Source organism: Lottia gigantea, assembly GCF_000327385.1.
Source record: "Lottia gigantea unplaced genomic scaffold LOTGIsca_3, whole genome shotgun sequence".
Taxonomy (NCBI): Eukaryota; Metazoa; Mollusca; class Gastropoda; family Lottiidae; genus Lottia; species Lottia gigantea.
The window spans coordinates 449,532-466,655 of record NW_008708986.1 but is presented as its reverse complement, the minus strand read 5'-3'; the positions used below and the strand labels follow the sequence as shown (position 1 = coordinate 466,655).

The 17,124-nt window shown below is 35.7% G+C and overlaps 2 protein-coding genes across 2 annotated transcripts; one reads left to right on the top strand and one right to left on the bottom strand.

Moving 5' to 3' along the window:
• Positions 1-3,512: 3,512 nt before the first annotated feature.
• LOTGIDRAFT_153132 (hypothetical protein) lies at positions 3,513-4,397 on the top strand (the record flags this gene model as incomplete). The annotated part of the gene is made up of 1 exon (XM_009057067.1): positions 3,513-4,397. The coding sequence occupies one exon, from the start codon at positions 3,513-3,515 to the stop codon at positions 4,395-4,397; it is 885 nt and encodes a 294-aa protein (XP_009055315.1).
• Positions 4,398-8,884: 4,487 nt separating this feature from the next.
• On the bottom strand, positions 8,885-15,809 carry LOTGIDRAFT_104937 (hypothetical protein; the record flags this gene model as incomplete). Its single annotated transcript, XM_009057066.1, has 8 exons — positions 8,885-9,054; positions 9,281-9,403; positions 9,624-9,767; positions 12,605-12,727; positions 12,984-13,106; positions 14,553-14,678; positions 15,005-15,130; positions 15,677-15,809. Coding segments are annotated over 8 exons (1,068 nt in total), but the record flags the coding sequence as incomplete, so codon positions are not given.
• Positions 15,810-17,124: the final 1,315 nt, after the last annotated feature.

The window sequence follows — 17,124 nt, the reverse complement described above, 5'->3', positions numbered from 1 at the left end:
ATTTATCCTCTGATCTCTTTGTATCATCTCTCATGAAAGTAAATATCATTGTATAATAATACATAACTTATTTTCTGGATAAAAATCTGTATATATTTTGTATATTTGTAAAAATCATAATGAATATTTCTTCCTTTATTGTTGTATTTAAAAAAAAATATAAATTAGAACACAAACATATTATGTTTCTTGAATTTAGTTTGGGTTTGGTATGTTCCTTATTATTCCACATTACTTTTTATTTGCTTGCATAGCAGCCTGAATAAAATGATTTGCTTTATGCAAATAAATCCATGCCAGTAATTGTATATTGATACATTTGTATTGGAAAATCTGGCTTCAGATAGTTCACTCACTCAGAAATTTGAGTCTTCTTCATTAACCTGTGCTATTAAAGTCTGTTAGTTTCTGTTGCTGATTTATCAAATGTATGTAAATGAAAATAATGTATATTTATTACATTCCAATTAATGTGTGTATAAATGTATTTCTATACAAACTTGTGAAAACATTTTCCTGTTCTTTATCTGTGCTAACAAGATCATGGTTGCATCACGAATATCAATGGATGTACTAGAGAAATTTATTTTTCGAGGTAGCTCCACCATACCATCGACCCGTCGCGGATGGCCAGTCGTCCGTCGCAGACGGTATAGGAATATCATTATAATGTGCGTCGCCCGTCGAGGCTACTTTTCAATTTTATAACTGACCCGTCTCCAAAACACAAAGCATAAATGATTCAGTTTTAGATTTTCATTTTGATATTTATTTCATGATTAGAATATTTAATAGGTTTAGGAAAGTTTAACCATTTACAATTTTATTAGATTGTATTTGCGTTTTCTTCTCATTGGATGCGTACATATTATGGTTCCACGGCCCGTCGCTCGTCGAGGCTTCTGTACAATTTTATAACTGATCCGTCGCCAAAAAACACACTTGAGCCAACGGGCTCATCTTCAGTTGAGCCATTTCCTACCAGTCATGCTAATAGAAACTACGGATGAAATTTTTCGCAACAATCTAGTCGGGCAGTGCTCAACCAGCATTTGGCGACAGACGACGAAATCCAGTTACTGGCTATCGATGTTGTAAAATGTTTTTCGACATCACTAAGTCTGTTGCTCTTCGTTAGTAACCCACAGTTTTACTAAGTCAAGGACAATAATTCCAAAACCATTCTTCTAATTGTTACCAAATCAATACCATCAATATAATATACATTGCCATAATATATTGTAATATTATGCTAATATTCATTTGAGAGAATCGATACAAGTGAAATTATGATTAAAATTAAGATAATAAAAATTAATGGTTATCTTGTGTGAACTTATTGATAAAAAAAACTAGTAATAAAGTAAATGTTTGTAACATATTGGACTGAATTAATTCCTTTTCAATTTTATATACATTTTATATGATTGACCATCAAGTATATATATAATACAATAACATGTTGGCAGTAAAAATTAACTATCGTTATCGGCGTTATTGATCTCATTTAACTATAATATAATATATACGGGAGCTGGGACGCTAGAATATGACATAAATTTTCCATGACTTTGACATGAATTTTTTTTGTTCATTCTGCAAAATAATGATGATAATAATAATAATAATCTTGTATAGCGTTAACATTCATCCCATCTTCAATATCAACCCTTTCAGACCAGCGAGCAAGTCTCAAACGGCTTCAATAACTTATTTTTTTATACGCCCACACGTATATTGTAGTTGCCCCTGTCGGTCCGTCCGTCCGTTCACATTTACCTCGTGCTCACTCTACAGGCTACAATTCTCTATGGATTCATTTGATCTTTTGTATGTGTATCAATATCATTATGAAGATGTGCACTATTGAATTTTGAATTTGGTGCTTATCTGATGATTTTCTCGAGGGATATCGCATAAAACTTTGATATGCGTTCGTTTTTTTTCTCATTTTTTTGGTTCGCCGCAAGCACATGTTTTGATATTAATTATTACAACTACATCATAAGTTTGAAGCTATCCAATGTACAAGTAAAATTCCAGAATAACAAAAATACACAAATACCATAAATCTATGTTAAATGAAACTGAAATACCCATAAAAATTAGAATAGAGGCCTAAATATATCATAATATCATTGTATTGGCGCAATAATATGTGACAAGGTATCCGAAGCGTGATGCGACACAATATGGTGTGACGATATATTTCGTTTTCTATGATTTTTGAGTACATTCTTTGAAATCTACGGTAGCCTCGACGGGGGACGGATGTTTACATGAAGGCGACGGGTCTCGAAGAAACAATTGTATTTTTTGGTTTTCAACAGTTATACTCGATCCCATTGAATCCAAAAATACTTGACCCCCCTCTCTATTTTCTAGCTCATTAAGTATAATATATTCTAATCCTATAGATGTTTATCTTTTCAGAACCTATTCATACTCTTTTCTTTTAGAACTGGTAACAAGAAAACTTTCATATTATAGACTTTTGATTACTCGTGGTTGTTTTTTTAACTTAATACTAACTATGCTAACTTCACCTTATCTTGTATTGAACATTTATCTCTTTATTTGTGACCTTGGCCAGTGCTTTACATAGAAGTTTTTAGGAACTTCTTCACTCTTAACACCAGTTGTCCGATACTGGAAATTAGTTTGGAATTATGGAACAAACGGGAACTGAAATTAATAGGACTTACGGCTGCTGGCATCTCAAATTCCAAGTGTTTTTTGTAGATTTTTAACACAGAAATAACAAGGTTCTCACATGTGCCACAATCGGTCGCAGCAGTTTGTTCAATTTTATACACCCAAATTATAATTATTATATTGCGTCTCCCTTGTTCGTTTGCCAACACACCTTGAGAATAAGGGTTTGTTCTCCCAATTGCACCTTTAATTCATTTAGAAATACGATTTTGTCAAAAGGAACCAAATCATGCAATTTTTCAAAAATATTCTTTGTGAACCATTTGTGCCTCCACAACAGGGCTGTCGCATTTGACGGCAGTTCCACAATTAAAGGGTCATTCAAAACGTTTATCAAAAACGTCGTAAATTATACCTTAAGTATGATATTCATATCTATGTATCAAACTGAAATTGTTAATTGTTGTTAATTAAGCAGTTTGACATAGTTTTTGTGTTTGTAGAAAATTTTTAAAATAGTTTCGGTGTTAGAAAAATTAACGGTTAGATTTTTTAAGTTATAAAACTTTTTTATCAGATACATTAAAGGGACAGATTTCTCCATATTTTGGTGTATAGTTTTCGCAAATTTGAGCAAATAAAATTTTCGACTTACAAAAAAAGCGGAATGTCCCTGCCCATAAATAAATAAATGCAAATGCATACCGACTGTCGCCACCACCGTGTACTTGGACGTGAGTATGTATATATATAACATATATTCACTGTTTCATACTGATAACGATTTTGTTCCACTCTAATGGCCGAGGTCAAACTTAATATACGTTGTGTAGTTATAATACATCATAGACGGTAAAATGTTTCCACTAGAAGAAGTTAAGGATTATTTATCGAATGTTCTTGGATTATCCAATGTGGATCAATTTCTGACCAATCCAGATAAACTTGAAATAGTTACAACCATATTACGAGCTCATGTTCAAATTCAACCATTTCAAAACGTGTCGACGTTTTTAAGTATAGATTATGTAAACCGCCATCGTCCAACGTGGGGGGTTATAAAATCAGCCATGTTCAGAAAGGAAGGTGGGGTTTGTTACCATCATCATTACCTTTTCTATGAGATGCTAAATACTTTGAAGTTCAATGTGGGCGTGGTGAAGGCAAGGTATTTTGGAGTATACACCCACCTCGTTATCCTTCTGAGGGATCTGGTTAAAAAAGGAGATGTTTATCTTCTGGAGGCGGGGTCTGGATACCCTACATTTCAACCAATATGTCTTGATTTTGAGAAAGAATCACCTATTTTCTGTGAGTCGTTTGTGGAATATAAATACATCAAACATGAAGGACTTATTATCAGGGTTCATAAAGGAGATGATAAAGGAGAAAAGACAATCTGCGAATCAAAACGGATGATAGATGGTTGGAGGGAGTTGTATGGATTTTCCGTGGAAGATGATGAAGTTTCTACTATTCGTGCACTAGACGATATGTATGAAATTGTGATGACAGATAAAATCATCACTCCGTTTCATGACAGCTTAAGGTGGATCTGTTTTCCAAACTTCCGAGCCAGAATATTTGTAGATAAAACAGTTATGGAAGAAAATTCCGAACATAAGCTGGTGAAAAAGGAACTGAAGAATACAGAAGAAATTGTTGAAGCCATGCATGAATTATCACCAGTTTTGGATGATTATATTATACCAGCTTTAAACAATCTCAAATTATTTGAATGATTAAAGGATTAAAATTCAAGAAAAATTCTAACACTGGACTCGCTAAGCTGAAGCCACCATGAAATTGGTTGCAAGTGGGCGTTCAAAACGTCTTTTTGTGCATTTTCAAAGAAAAACAATCCTCTGGGTCTTATAGAAGTCGACAGTATACCAAGTTTATCATTTTTAACAAACATTTTACTTCAGACTGTTCGCTTATTGGGAGTAAAGATTGTAAGCTTATTGAGGTGAAGCTTAAGTTGTTTAATTGCGAACCAGTTTATACATGAACTTCCTGGCTATTGTTCAATGTTATCATATTTAATACTATATAGCTTAAATTTTCAAAATTAAGTAGTTGTATTTGCAGAAGAAATTGGTACACATCTTGTCTTCAAGCGATGGCTCCATTTTTGTGTGGCTCGGCATTTTGTTCCGACTCTTCCCTTTAATACAAAACCTCTCAAACATTTGACCCGGCATCTTACTCCAAAAGGCACCGAACTACCACGACATCTTGGTGGGTAAAGTTTTCCATTGGGTATCTTTCTTAATCCTTTACACCTGGCAACTGTAAAACAGATAGGAGAGATTAAAATTAGATGTTGATTGACATGAAAGAAGACGTTAGATCACTGGTTTTCGGTGTTATGGTTCCTCCAACAAAACATTTGAGACTTGATATTCGCGAATTGAAAAGCACCTTTTTATCACGCAGGCTGCAATAAAAAGTTGGAATATGTTTAGTACGTAAGAAGAAACGAAACAATAGATAAATCATTTTTCAACATCTATCGTAGGCCTATGTCCTTTGACAGCAAATGTTTAGCTACCCCACAGAGGCGACTTTCAACGTGAATAAAAGGAAAGCGCGCCATGTTATTTTTTTTAAAATTTTACTTGTGAGTTGAGATGTTGTCTGCGACTGCATTTTCGAATTTACCATTGGAATGTGGAATTCATATTTCCGCAGAATTGTATTTTATAAACATTGGTCCTCATATCGATCAAGAGTCGTATGGGATAAATGATATTTCGCAGACTGAAATAATCAACGGTTAGGCCTAAAGGTGAGATAGCCTAAATTTAAATTTCCAGCGAAAATATGCGAACAATAAAATTCGATAAGTGTATTCACGTTGAAACTCGCCACAGTGGGAAAGCTAAACATTTGCTGTCATAGGACATACGATAGATGTTGAAAAATGATTTATTTACTGTTTCGTTCCTTCATACGTTATAAAAACATTCCAACTTTTTATTGCAGCCTGCTTGATAAAAAGTCTCAAATGTCTTGTCGGAGTGTCGACTCTGTCGGAGGAACCATGACGCCGCTATGTTTCCCTTTATCCTGCAATGAGCTCTTGGACATCGTCAGCCGCCTTTAGATCTGGGGCCTTATTCTCTAAAACTTAAAGCTATTAAAATCATTTGTAAGTTAAAATTTTTACTTAAAATATGGTACGTTGAATTCTCTAAACCTATTTAAAAGGTGATTTTAACTAAACACAATTTTAGTTATGCTGTCGAGAATAAGTCCCTGTTTTCATATATAAAATCTACATTAGCTGATACTGTATAACGATTGTAAATAGGAAATTGCAGAAATGTCTATCACAGTAATCTGCATTTAGCAATCTGTAATTTGTTAGCCCAATTTGTTGCCCTGTAAGAAGAAAAGAAGTATACAAAATTTATCAATTATCAAACTTACGAGTGCATTTAGGTTCAATCCCTGAAAACTTTCCATCATGTAAACATGTCCTCAGCCTACTTCCGGTCATTACATATCCTTGGTAACACCTAGATGAACACATGAATCCTGGAGTCAAACGGCGACGTCCAGGAGTTACACAATCTGGTGGCCATACTAGGGTCTTTCGCTGTCTTCTCAGTGGTTTACAATTCACTTTTGCTGTAAGCAAAAGATCAGTGTAAAGAAAGAGCAGCATTAGTTTTGTCTTGTCGTTCAAGGAACCATTTGCACAGACAATGAATGTTTTAAAGTCTCAGGAAAATGCACCAATTAAATGTAGCAAAATAATTGAAAAAAAAAGCCCAAAAAGGCATTATTTGAATTGTAGCCCTACTACAAAAGGTGGGTTATAATATTCCCACCCTCATTTACCACCTGATGAAAATCTTAGTTGGGTACTTTTAGAGAGTCTACATTGATAACCATGGTTACATGGTGTATATGATTGCAGCTCAGATCATGCTTACCATCACACGATTTTCTGTCAGACAATAAACGCTGACCTCTAGCGCATGAGCAAAAATAACTTCCTGGTAAATTATTACACTTTTGTTCACAGCGACTGATATTTAAATATTCTTCACCACATTCGTTGAGATCTGTAAAATAGATGATGGGGTGGTTGAATGGTAACAAGTTACTATAAGCGATACCAAGTTGTATTTACAAATAGTAGTTCTGATTTTGATTTACAAAAACGCTTTAAAAATATACTGAACAAATGCACGTTTGGCATTCAGCTTTCAATTTTTAGACGCAACATCTTTTAAAAGCCCTTTTGATTTGCAAACATGAGGTATAATTGACATACCTGTACATTCATTACTGTCGGGGGAAGTTATTTCATAGCCTTGTGTACATTTACAATCAGTGATAGATGAGCCTCCGGGACCTGGCGTTTCAGCACGTTTTGGACATCTCAAGCATGTAGATACCGGAATTGTAGCATCGCGGTACGAATTCTTTGGACAGACTGGAATAACAAACATAAGTATTCGATGATTAGTGTTAACTAAGGGAGAGGTCAATAGGCATTTTTCATGTGTAATGATAAGAAATGATGCCCCCTATTACAAAAGCCACTAATAGTCCTTGGTCCAATGTGTAATGAATTGAATTGAATTTCCATCTGCTCTGAAGCTTTAATTTAATGAAGATGGGAAACTGTACAGTTGACAATAGGGCTGGAGTAGAAAAGGACATATATGTATAGGAGAAAGTTGTAAATATTTACTCACGACGACATTTAGTCCCGCTCTTATAATATCCAGGATAGCAATCGCATCTATACGTTCCTCGCAGATTGATACAGATCTGATCACAGGCATGGGTTGAATTGTCTGCACATTCGTCGAAATCTGAAACATCAATAACCAGCTGTGGAAAAGTTACTCAAAGAAATTTAAACAATCAACGAGCCTGGATTAATTAATAGAAGATAACATAACTTAATGAGCCACTCGCAGTTTCAGACCATTGCAAGACGGTAAAACACTTCTTCCGGTATAGTTTCGGTGTCGGATATCAGTAAGCCCATGTCTTTAGCGGATTAGAAGATGGTGAAAGTAGATTCGAAAATATTCAAGATAATGAAGCTTTCTGTAGAGAGAATAGAATTACCGTCACAAGTATGAGCATCCTTTGAAAGATTAACATTACCACTACACAGACATTTATAGGATCCATAAGTATTCTCACACTGGTCTTCACATAGTGTTTCATCTTCACATTCATCTATATCTAAATATATATCAACAAGGTTAATAAATATCGTAATGACTGTTGATAGATAAGATGGTCGCCGAGGTCATCTTTAATCCGGTATCTTTCAACTCCAATACACAAATCGATGTACCAAATTTACCAACCAGATCACCTAATTAGTTTTGTCAGTTAGTTATTCAAATCCACATAGCTTTGCTCTCCAAAAAATGTCAGCCAACGAGGACTTACATGTTCCTTTAGCAACGGTAGGATTATAATGATCATCTAGCTGTGAATAATCATCGTACTGTTGCTAAAGGAACATGGAGGACCCATTGCCTATTTACTTATCTAACGTTTCTGAAAATGGAATGCAACGTCAAAATGCTTCGTCATCTTCCAAAGATATTGCCTGTACATTGAACAGTCTGTTAGGATTGTGATTTTTGTACATTATTTTATTAGTTTGAAGATCTGAAGTAGACCTTACCAACACACTGTTTACCATCACCATACAACTGATATCCTGATACAGTACATTTACATTCATAGGATCCAACTGAATTGAAACATTTGTCTGTACACCGTCCATTGTCTGTTTCACATTCATCTATATCTATCAAAACACAATATGAAGAATGTTGGATTTCGGGTAATGGAGCATTATGGTATAAAGGTTAAGAGAATATTGGTCGTAGTGATACCAATTCGATTCGATTCTAGTCGTGATGATGGGAGTCTAAAGCCTCACATAAACGAGGTACGGTGTCCGGTGCGGAATAATCGATACAAACGAAAACGGAAGAAGTGAACACACGAGATACGGGTCCAGGCACGGTCCAGACACGGTGTGGACACGATTCGCTTCCTGAATTTTCTTCTGTATCGATAATCCCGCACCGTACAACGCACCGGACCTCGTCTATTCGCACCTTAAGACTGTTTATCTATAAGCAGACGACAATCCACATCGTTGCAAACAGAGCTATCATACTGGTGAAATATGACTTTGGTAGTTTTGAAAATAATTGTAAAAATATAAACTTTTCTAAAGGTTGTTCTCGACTTTAGATGGACGTAACGAATTAGAGATACCTTCACAAGTTCTATTGTCTGTAGTCAGCTTATAGCCATTATGACATCCACAACGAAAACTACCTCTGGTATTAACACATCGATGTTCACATCTATGATTAACACTTAAGCACTCATTTACGTCTGAAAACCAAACAGGGTTAAACGATTATCAATTGCTTTCAGATAAGACAAGAGTCGAGGGATACAACAAGTTAACAATAGCAAGACACTTTAGATGCTAAAGGAAGTGTATTTTAGCTATTTTCAGATGTATAGACGTCTCCTTTAAACCCACATGCTCATTTGAATTTGTCAGTGTTTGTTAACATTAACTAGGAAATATGTCTTGTAATAAACTAATACCCACCTTTACAGCTTCTATTATTGGATGCTAGCTCAAACTCTGGTCTACATGAACAAGAGAAAGATCCTGGCGTGTTAAAACACATCTGTTCACACCCTCCATTACCATTCTTACATTCATCTACATCTGAAAACAGATTGGAAGTGAATCTGATTATCAGTAGAAATAAGGTTCTCCTTGCTCTTGTGTTATAAAATAACCTCAATTCCACATCAATAATCTCTTAAGATTTGTATCATTTTGCATTGATGCCCTTTAAAGAACTTTCATAGTGGAACTGTAAAGTACGGTAATAAAGCAGTTGACTCCCTATAATTATAACCTTGAGGGGCAGATAGAATCTTACCAATACATGTCTTTCTGTTCAGATCAAGTTGAAATCCAACTCTACAAGTACAATAAGCACTTCCAGCAGTATTAACACATCTATGTGAACAGTCGTTGTTATTTATAGCACATTCATCTATATCTAAAAAGGAAATATGAGTAACTTAACTGATGATGCTCTTCTGTTAAAATAAATCCTATACACATAACGAATCTTGAATATATTTATAAAGCAGCTTAATATTTTGTCCAGTCTGAGCTCCACTATACCATAATAACTGTTAAGCTGTTTCTTGTCATACTACAAAGCAGCATCCGAGACAACCTTGAGTTTTCGACATCAATATGGTTGGTCAGACTATTAGTTCTTCTGGACGTAGCCCATTTATTTTTGACTATGCTACATCTTTTACTGAGTCTGATGTCCTTCGTGAATTCTATATGGTACCTTGGCATTTAAGATCTCTACTGGGATCTCCTTTATAACCATCTCTACAAACACACTCTACTTTAGACGTAGATCCTATTTCACCAGTCACAGCATGCTGTGGACATCTTCTACAGTCTTTATCTCTAACTCCTCGAAAGAAACCAATGGGGCATGCTGGAATACAAAACAAAGGGCAAAATACGAGTGTTTACAAAATCTTCAAGGATTTTAAAAAGTTTTGATAATTACATGTACATATATAGGATGCTACGATATTAATATTGCTGATGATCAATTACGGCAAGTATACATCATATTAGTAAAAGCATCAACCATATTGGCGCTAAACCTATAAGGGCTACTTACGTATACATTTAGATCCAGATCTCCTATAACCAGGATGACAAGTACATCTATAGGTACCAGGTAAATTAATACATAACTGTTCACATACTTTAGTATCATTTAGTTCACATTCATTGATGTCTGGAACAAAATATTCCAATGTGAAGTTGAGTAGTATTGACGTTTGAAAGATTCTATTCAAAGGGTGTATTATTTAACCATTCCACACGAGTTACACTGATTATTTCGCATAAAAATCTCAATTCACATGGTCAAAGCCCATAACCCCTTATCTGAATGAGAGGTCTCTTGCTGCATGATGGGAACCGCCTTGACTCAGTGAAGTTACACGCTTGCTCTCTAACCTGAAGGTCCAGGATTCAATCTCGGCATAGGTCGAGATAGTACCTTCGGATTTTTCAATCCGGTTTCCCCCTTTCAGTGATGCAGGTAAGAGGGGCTGACATGGAAAAAGCGTCTAGTCGTTCAGATAGGACAATAAACCGAGGACCCGTTTACCGGCTGTGCACGTTATAGATCCCTCGACAGTTGGAAATCAATAAAGAGCAGGCTGTCGTGGCAAAATTTCTCTAATTGCATTTCATTTCATTTCTTGCTGTATGCTGTCTATGTTAAAATAAATATTACTTTAGCATGCTGCCTTTGAACAAGGTACCGTAAATAGATTGTAAAGATGTTTTCTTAAAAAAAATTATGTGAATCGGGAACACTGATAGAATCAATTTCCAATCTGGCGTCTGTGATTCCTGCAATTCCACTTAAAGTAAGTGTTTGATGGCTTCACTAATCGGGGAGGGCCTTATGTGATAAAGCATATTCTGCGATTAGTTATAAACACTTAGTTTTAGCGAAATTGCAAGAACCATAGATGCTTGATCGAAAATTGGATTAGTGCAGGTTGATGCTATCAGTGTCCTCGATACACAAACACATTTAAGAAAACCTCTATACAATCCCTTGTAAATGGCTTGCGACAGGTGCTGAGTGGTAATAATGCTTCCCTTCACTGTAAAAAAAATTCAAGTAAATCATAAAATAATTGAATCATATATTACAATGGCGGTTACCTCGACATTTCAAACCATTTTCACTAGATGTATATCCATTTTTATTACATTCACATGTAAACGACCCGATTGTATTCTTGCAACTTTCACCACACGGATTGTGTCCCTCCATACATTCGTTAATATCTGAAAAATAAATTTTAAGGTTAACCAAATGTAGAGAAAGATCAATTCGATTCTGTTTTGACTCGCGCATCAAGGGTTAGGTGATTTGTTCTCAAAATCCAAACCGGAATATTAACACTGAGCTGGCATTGGTTTGAAATACCAATATCCAATCGAATCGTGGTATTTTTCTACTGAGTAAGATTCAACCCAAAGACACTGAGTGGTGATGATTGCTTTAATAATGAGACACATTCTGAACCCGAGAGCCACATTTTGTTCCGAACTATGATCTAACTTGACAAAATTCATCGATTTTGTGTGAAAAAGCTACATTTTGAAATACCAATTTTCAGTGATTTGTCATATGACCTGCTACCAAAAATCCTGAAATTAACGACATTATATGTGGAGAAAAACTGCACTATGCTTTTCAGCTGTATGAAAGTCATCACTTGTAGCCACATAGTCTCTAATAACTTCCTCGGTCAATAAAGCTGGGTTTGAAATAGTTATAACATTAATTACCTAGACTGAAATCTTGTGATAGCTTCCTTTTTAATCCTGAATAGTTACTCATTATTAGTTATTGGGGATTCAAAAAGACGCCATGATATATACATCCAGGCAAATGCCTCATGCAGAATTTGACAAGAATGGATTTAAAAAAAAGAATTATAAATGTAAATATGATATCCGCTAAATATACTGCATACAACAGTATAGATAGTTGACACTATAACATGATTATTTGATCAGAGACTTTCAAAGTTTACCTATACAGGCAGTGTTATCCCAAGAAAGTTTAAATCCAGGACCATCACAATTACACAGGTAGGACCCAGGTATATTGGTACAGGACTGGTTACATGGTGGTTCCTCCCGTTCACATTCATTTATATCTGAAACACAAACATGCTCGAAAGTAATCTCAAATCATGATCATAATCATTCTGCAAAGAAGCTTCACACTATTATGGTAGGATAGAGAGATAATTTCTAAATGTATAGTTTTAAACAATCTTTTCCCACCTTCACATTTATCACCTCGTTCATTATACTGATATCCTTCTTGACAAGTACAGGTATAGCTACCATTCAAATTTAAACATCCATGTGGACATTTTGTCCTTGGTAGTAGACACTCATCAATATCTATAATAAATCCATTCAATGTATAATTGATTGTTTAGGATAAGCACTCAAATCCGAGTGTTCTCTGTCTGACTCTAGTAGTGTTTCTTCTGTTAACAGATGACATCTTTTAGTTTTGCTTGGATGTAAAATCTATTCTAGTCCGGATCTCTTGTTTGTCCAAATTCAAGCACGTTCTCGTTACCCTCTTTACTAATGATTCAGCTTGTCGACCTGCTTTAGGTAGTAAATCAGTAGTAAATAAGAAATACTCTACCGTTGCAGGAATGTGTATCTGAATCCAGAGTATAACCATTATCACAAGAACATCTATATGATCCCTGAATATTTTTACAATTTTGACTACATCCACCATTATCATGAAGACATTCATTTATATCTGAAAGAAAGAAGCAACTGAAGTCATCAGGAGGCATTTGACTTTTTTTGTAGACAGCGCTGTTCCCATAGCCATATAGCTACTATACTATTATCCTATAGCTTCTCGGTTTTTGATTTTTCAACACAACATGTCGATTCAGAAAACATAATGAGTTCCAGCAATTTATGTCGATTCGAAGACACCTTCAAAGTCCATTTGACAAGCTTACCTCTACAAACTTTGTTGGCATCAAACCACTTGAATCCTTTGGGACAGATACAATGAGCACTTCCAATCGTGTTAATACACTGATACTGACATGTTATAAGTCCCCTGGCACATTCATCTATATCTAGATATGGAAAATCATATAATATATATATATATATAGTATACTATATCGGTTTAAGCTTTCAGATTTACATTTTTTGCATTTGATTTCATCTGTTATCGAGCGTTTGAAACAACTGTAAATTGGAAACACGTCCAAATATCAGTTCAACATGCTCCAGTTATTTAAGTATTCCCGCGAAGTGTTCTCTACAATAGTGATTTTGAATTTCCTCCGAATAAGGCTTATACTAACCCATACAAGGAACACGGAGTGATGGTTCTCCTACAAAGCCTTGTTTGCAGACACAATCTTCTTCAGATAATGGCATCAGCACATTTGGTTTGGTTTGCGCGTTTTCTGGACATTTGACACATGTTTGATATTTTTTATTATATATTTCGTCATCTCTACAAGCTACAAAATAACATGCAATTATAAATTGCAACCAATACCCCCAAATGTTAGGCCCTTTTCGATGAATTGGATTTATGTATTTAGTGGGTTGGATAAGGCCCTGGATTGGATAGATTTTCTGGTGTTTTGAATATTATAGATTGTATGAATCTATGGATTGAACAGATTTCTGAGGATATGAATCGGATTGATTGTCTCAGGCTTTGGATGGATAAATGGTCTGAGGATATGAATCGGAATGATGGTCTCAGGCTACGGATAGGTAAATGGTCTGAGGATAGGAATCGGATCAATTGTCTTAGGCTATGGATGGATAAATGGTCTGCGGATATGAATCGGATTGATTGTCTGATGCCATGGATTGGTAGATTGTCTCAGGCTATGGATGGATAAATGGTCTGAGGATATGAATCGGAATGATTGTCTCAGGCTACGAATAGGTAAATGGTCTGAGGATAGGAATCGGATCAATTGTCTTAAGCTCTGGATGGATAAATGGTCTGAGGATATGCCATGGATTGGTAGATTGTCTCAGGCTATGGAACGATACATTGGTGGTTTCATTAATGGATAGTGGACGATGCCCATATTCGTGTCTAGTTATTTTATCCGAAACGGCACCGACAGCATAATTTGATATCTTTATGTTCACGCCCTTAAACACCTGTTCAGATACAAACTCCGCTCACAGATTTCGATGCTGACAATGATCTTACCTCTGCAAGATTTTCCATCTTCTGCCAAAACTTCGCCTACATTTGGACATGAACATTTGAATGATCCTGGTATGTTGGTACATGTTCCTTGACAACCCCCATTTCCAATCGTGCATTCGTTAATATCTTCAAAAAAAAACAGTGGTGTGATAACAAAGATTTCCATGAACATGTTTATAATCAGATTGCATTTCCCTTCATTACATCTGCAAACTGACCATTTGGGTTACAAGCAGAATCTTTAAGAAGCATTCTAGGACAGGGTTATAACAATAATCCTAGTTTCTTAACATTTCTTAACCGCAATATTACAACCTAACATTGTTCCGATTCTTATGACAGGTTGTTCCACAACAGTCAATTGATTTAAGTTCAAACCAAAATTGAAAAAGGTGAGCAATAAATCATGTATTTGTTTCCCAAGATAATGTCAGTTCAAAATATATATTTACCAATGCAATGGAAACCATTAGAAGCTCGTGTATAGCCTAGTTCAGAACAATTACAATAGTAGGACCCAGCCGTATTGATACATTCATCTTCACATCCACCATTATCTACCTTACATTCATTTAAATCTGTAATTAGAGTAGAAAAAGACGTGATTAATCTGCCTCCATGTCGATGTCGCCACTGTTAGTAGCGTTTCTACGAGAGGGGGTGGGGGGGTTGGGGGGGGTGGGGGGGTTGGGGGGGGGGGGGGGGGAAGAGAGACGCCCCACGGGAGCAAATTTCCCGAATTTAAACAAAAGCTCCCCCAAAGAGAATAAGAGGATTCACTATTTGCTTGAGAACAGGTTTCATGCTCTACCTTGACAGAATCTATCAAGTTCTGCTGGTTTAAATCCTGGGTTACATATACATCTATAGCTACCAATAGAGTTAATACAGTCACCATGTAGACATACTTTACCATTGTATCTCTGACATTCATTTACATCTGAAATATATTGTAATATGATATTGATAGTGGTGATTGAAAATTACTATTCAACAGAAAGCACTGGCAAGGGTTAATATATCTTCATTTATGACCAATGACAGTTTAGACATCTTTTAGACATTTTTCTTAAATCTGTTCTGTAATCAAAAGGCAGCCTGAGGTCGGGAATTTAATTTCTTACCCACACAGGTATGATTATCAGTATGGAGTTTCCAGCCTCTTGTTTCACATCGACATCTATAAGAACCTCTCGTATTCTCACAAATATCATCACATTTACCTTTTTTCTTCTTACATTCATCTACATCTACAATATTGTTAAGGTGGTATTGGCAGATGTCAACTGCATGTGGTATTGCAACACCGGAAATAGTAATGATATTATAGTGAAGTGAAGTATGGTGAAGCTGCTGAAGTTACTTAAGATGCTTGTGGGACACAAAAAGAAAATCTTGCTCATTGTATATGCAATAACTATCTTGTCAGGACTTGCAATTTAAGGATTCGATTTCGCAGTTGTCGGGGCTCCAAATAGAAGATCACGATGATGCGATTGTGTATGAGTGTTTGTTTTTGTATATCGTGCCCCATCCGATCCTTATCATCATGAATAAGTAGACCAGTTTACCTTGACAGAAATATGGCTTGCTACTGGATCTATAACCTTTTATTTTACAGTTACATTTAAAACTTCCAGGTCTGTTAATACAAGGTCCTGGACACACGTTCTTACTGGTTTCACACTCGTCTATGTCTGAAACACAATATAGATCAATCGTCATCTTTCTTTGGATGGACAATTTAAACAGAGGTTTATCGTTTACATATGAATAGGAGGCAATTGGAAACCCCTTTCATGCATAAATCTATGAGGCTTAAAATCATTCGGAAACTCTCGACAGAGCTGAATCTGTGAGCAGGATGGAAATCTGGTAATTTTTGTCAGAGTCAGATGTCAGAATGATGATTTATTGTGTTATTTGAACACCCCTTAATAGCATTATTCTGGTCTTCAACGGCATCGCCTTATTGCAATTTCATTTGTTATCGTTTAGAATATTGTGCATTGTACTTTCAGGAAACAATTACGTGCAGTCTCAAAGTTTTACCGGTAGGTTTACTATGACAGACGGTACGAACAAATGATCTTGGCGATATTTTGGTCGACAAACTATATTAAGGTTGCCTACATAAGGTATAATATTTTTCTTATCAAATACAAAGTAACGCCTTTCTCAAACTTCGGAAGTATCTGATTGTGTAATCCCGACGAACAAATTACGGATTCTATTACTGTGTGAATCAAAACGTTCCTGTAAAAGCCCGAAGTCTGACAACCAAATCAGATTGTGCACCTCATTAAATACATTTTACAGCGCTTAATCATGTCATATATCTGAAAGGCACGTTTGGATCCTGCATCAAGACATCCTCAAGACATCATATCGCGAAATCGAATGACTAACAGATGCAATAGAAAAGTCATTAGGTCTTCTTAAAGGTTCTCTTGATACACAATAGTAACAGGGGTGTTGCAGTGGCCTAATTGTGATTCCAGAACATGTATTTCATCAGTTGGCTATCCAGTGTAAATGCGAGCTTCTATGTCTCCTGTTTGGCAATTTGCGG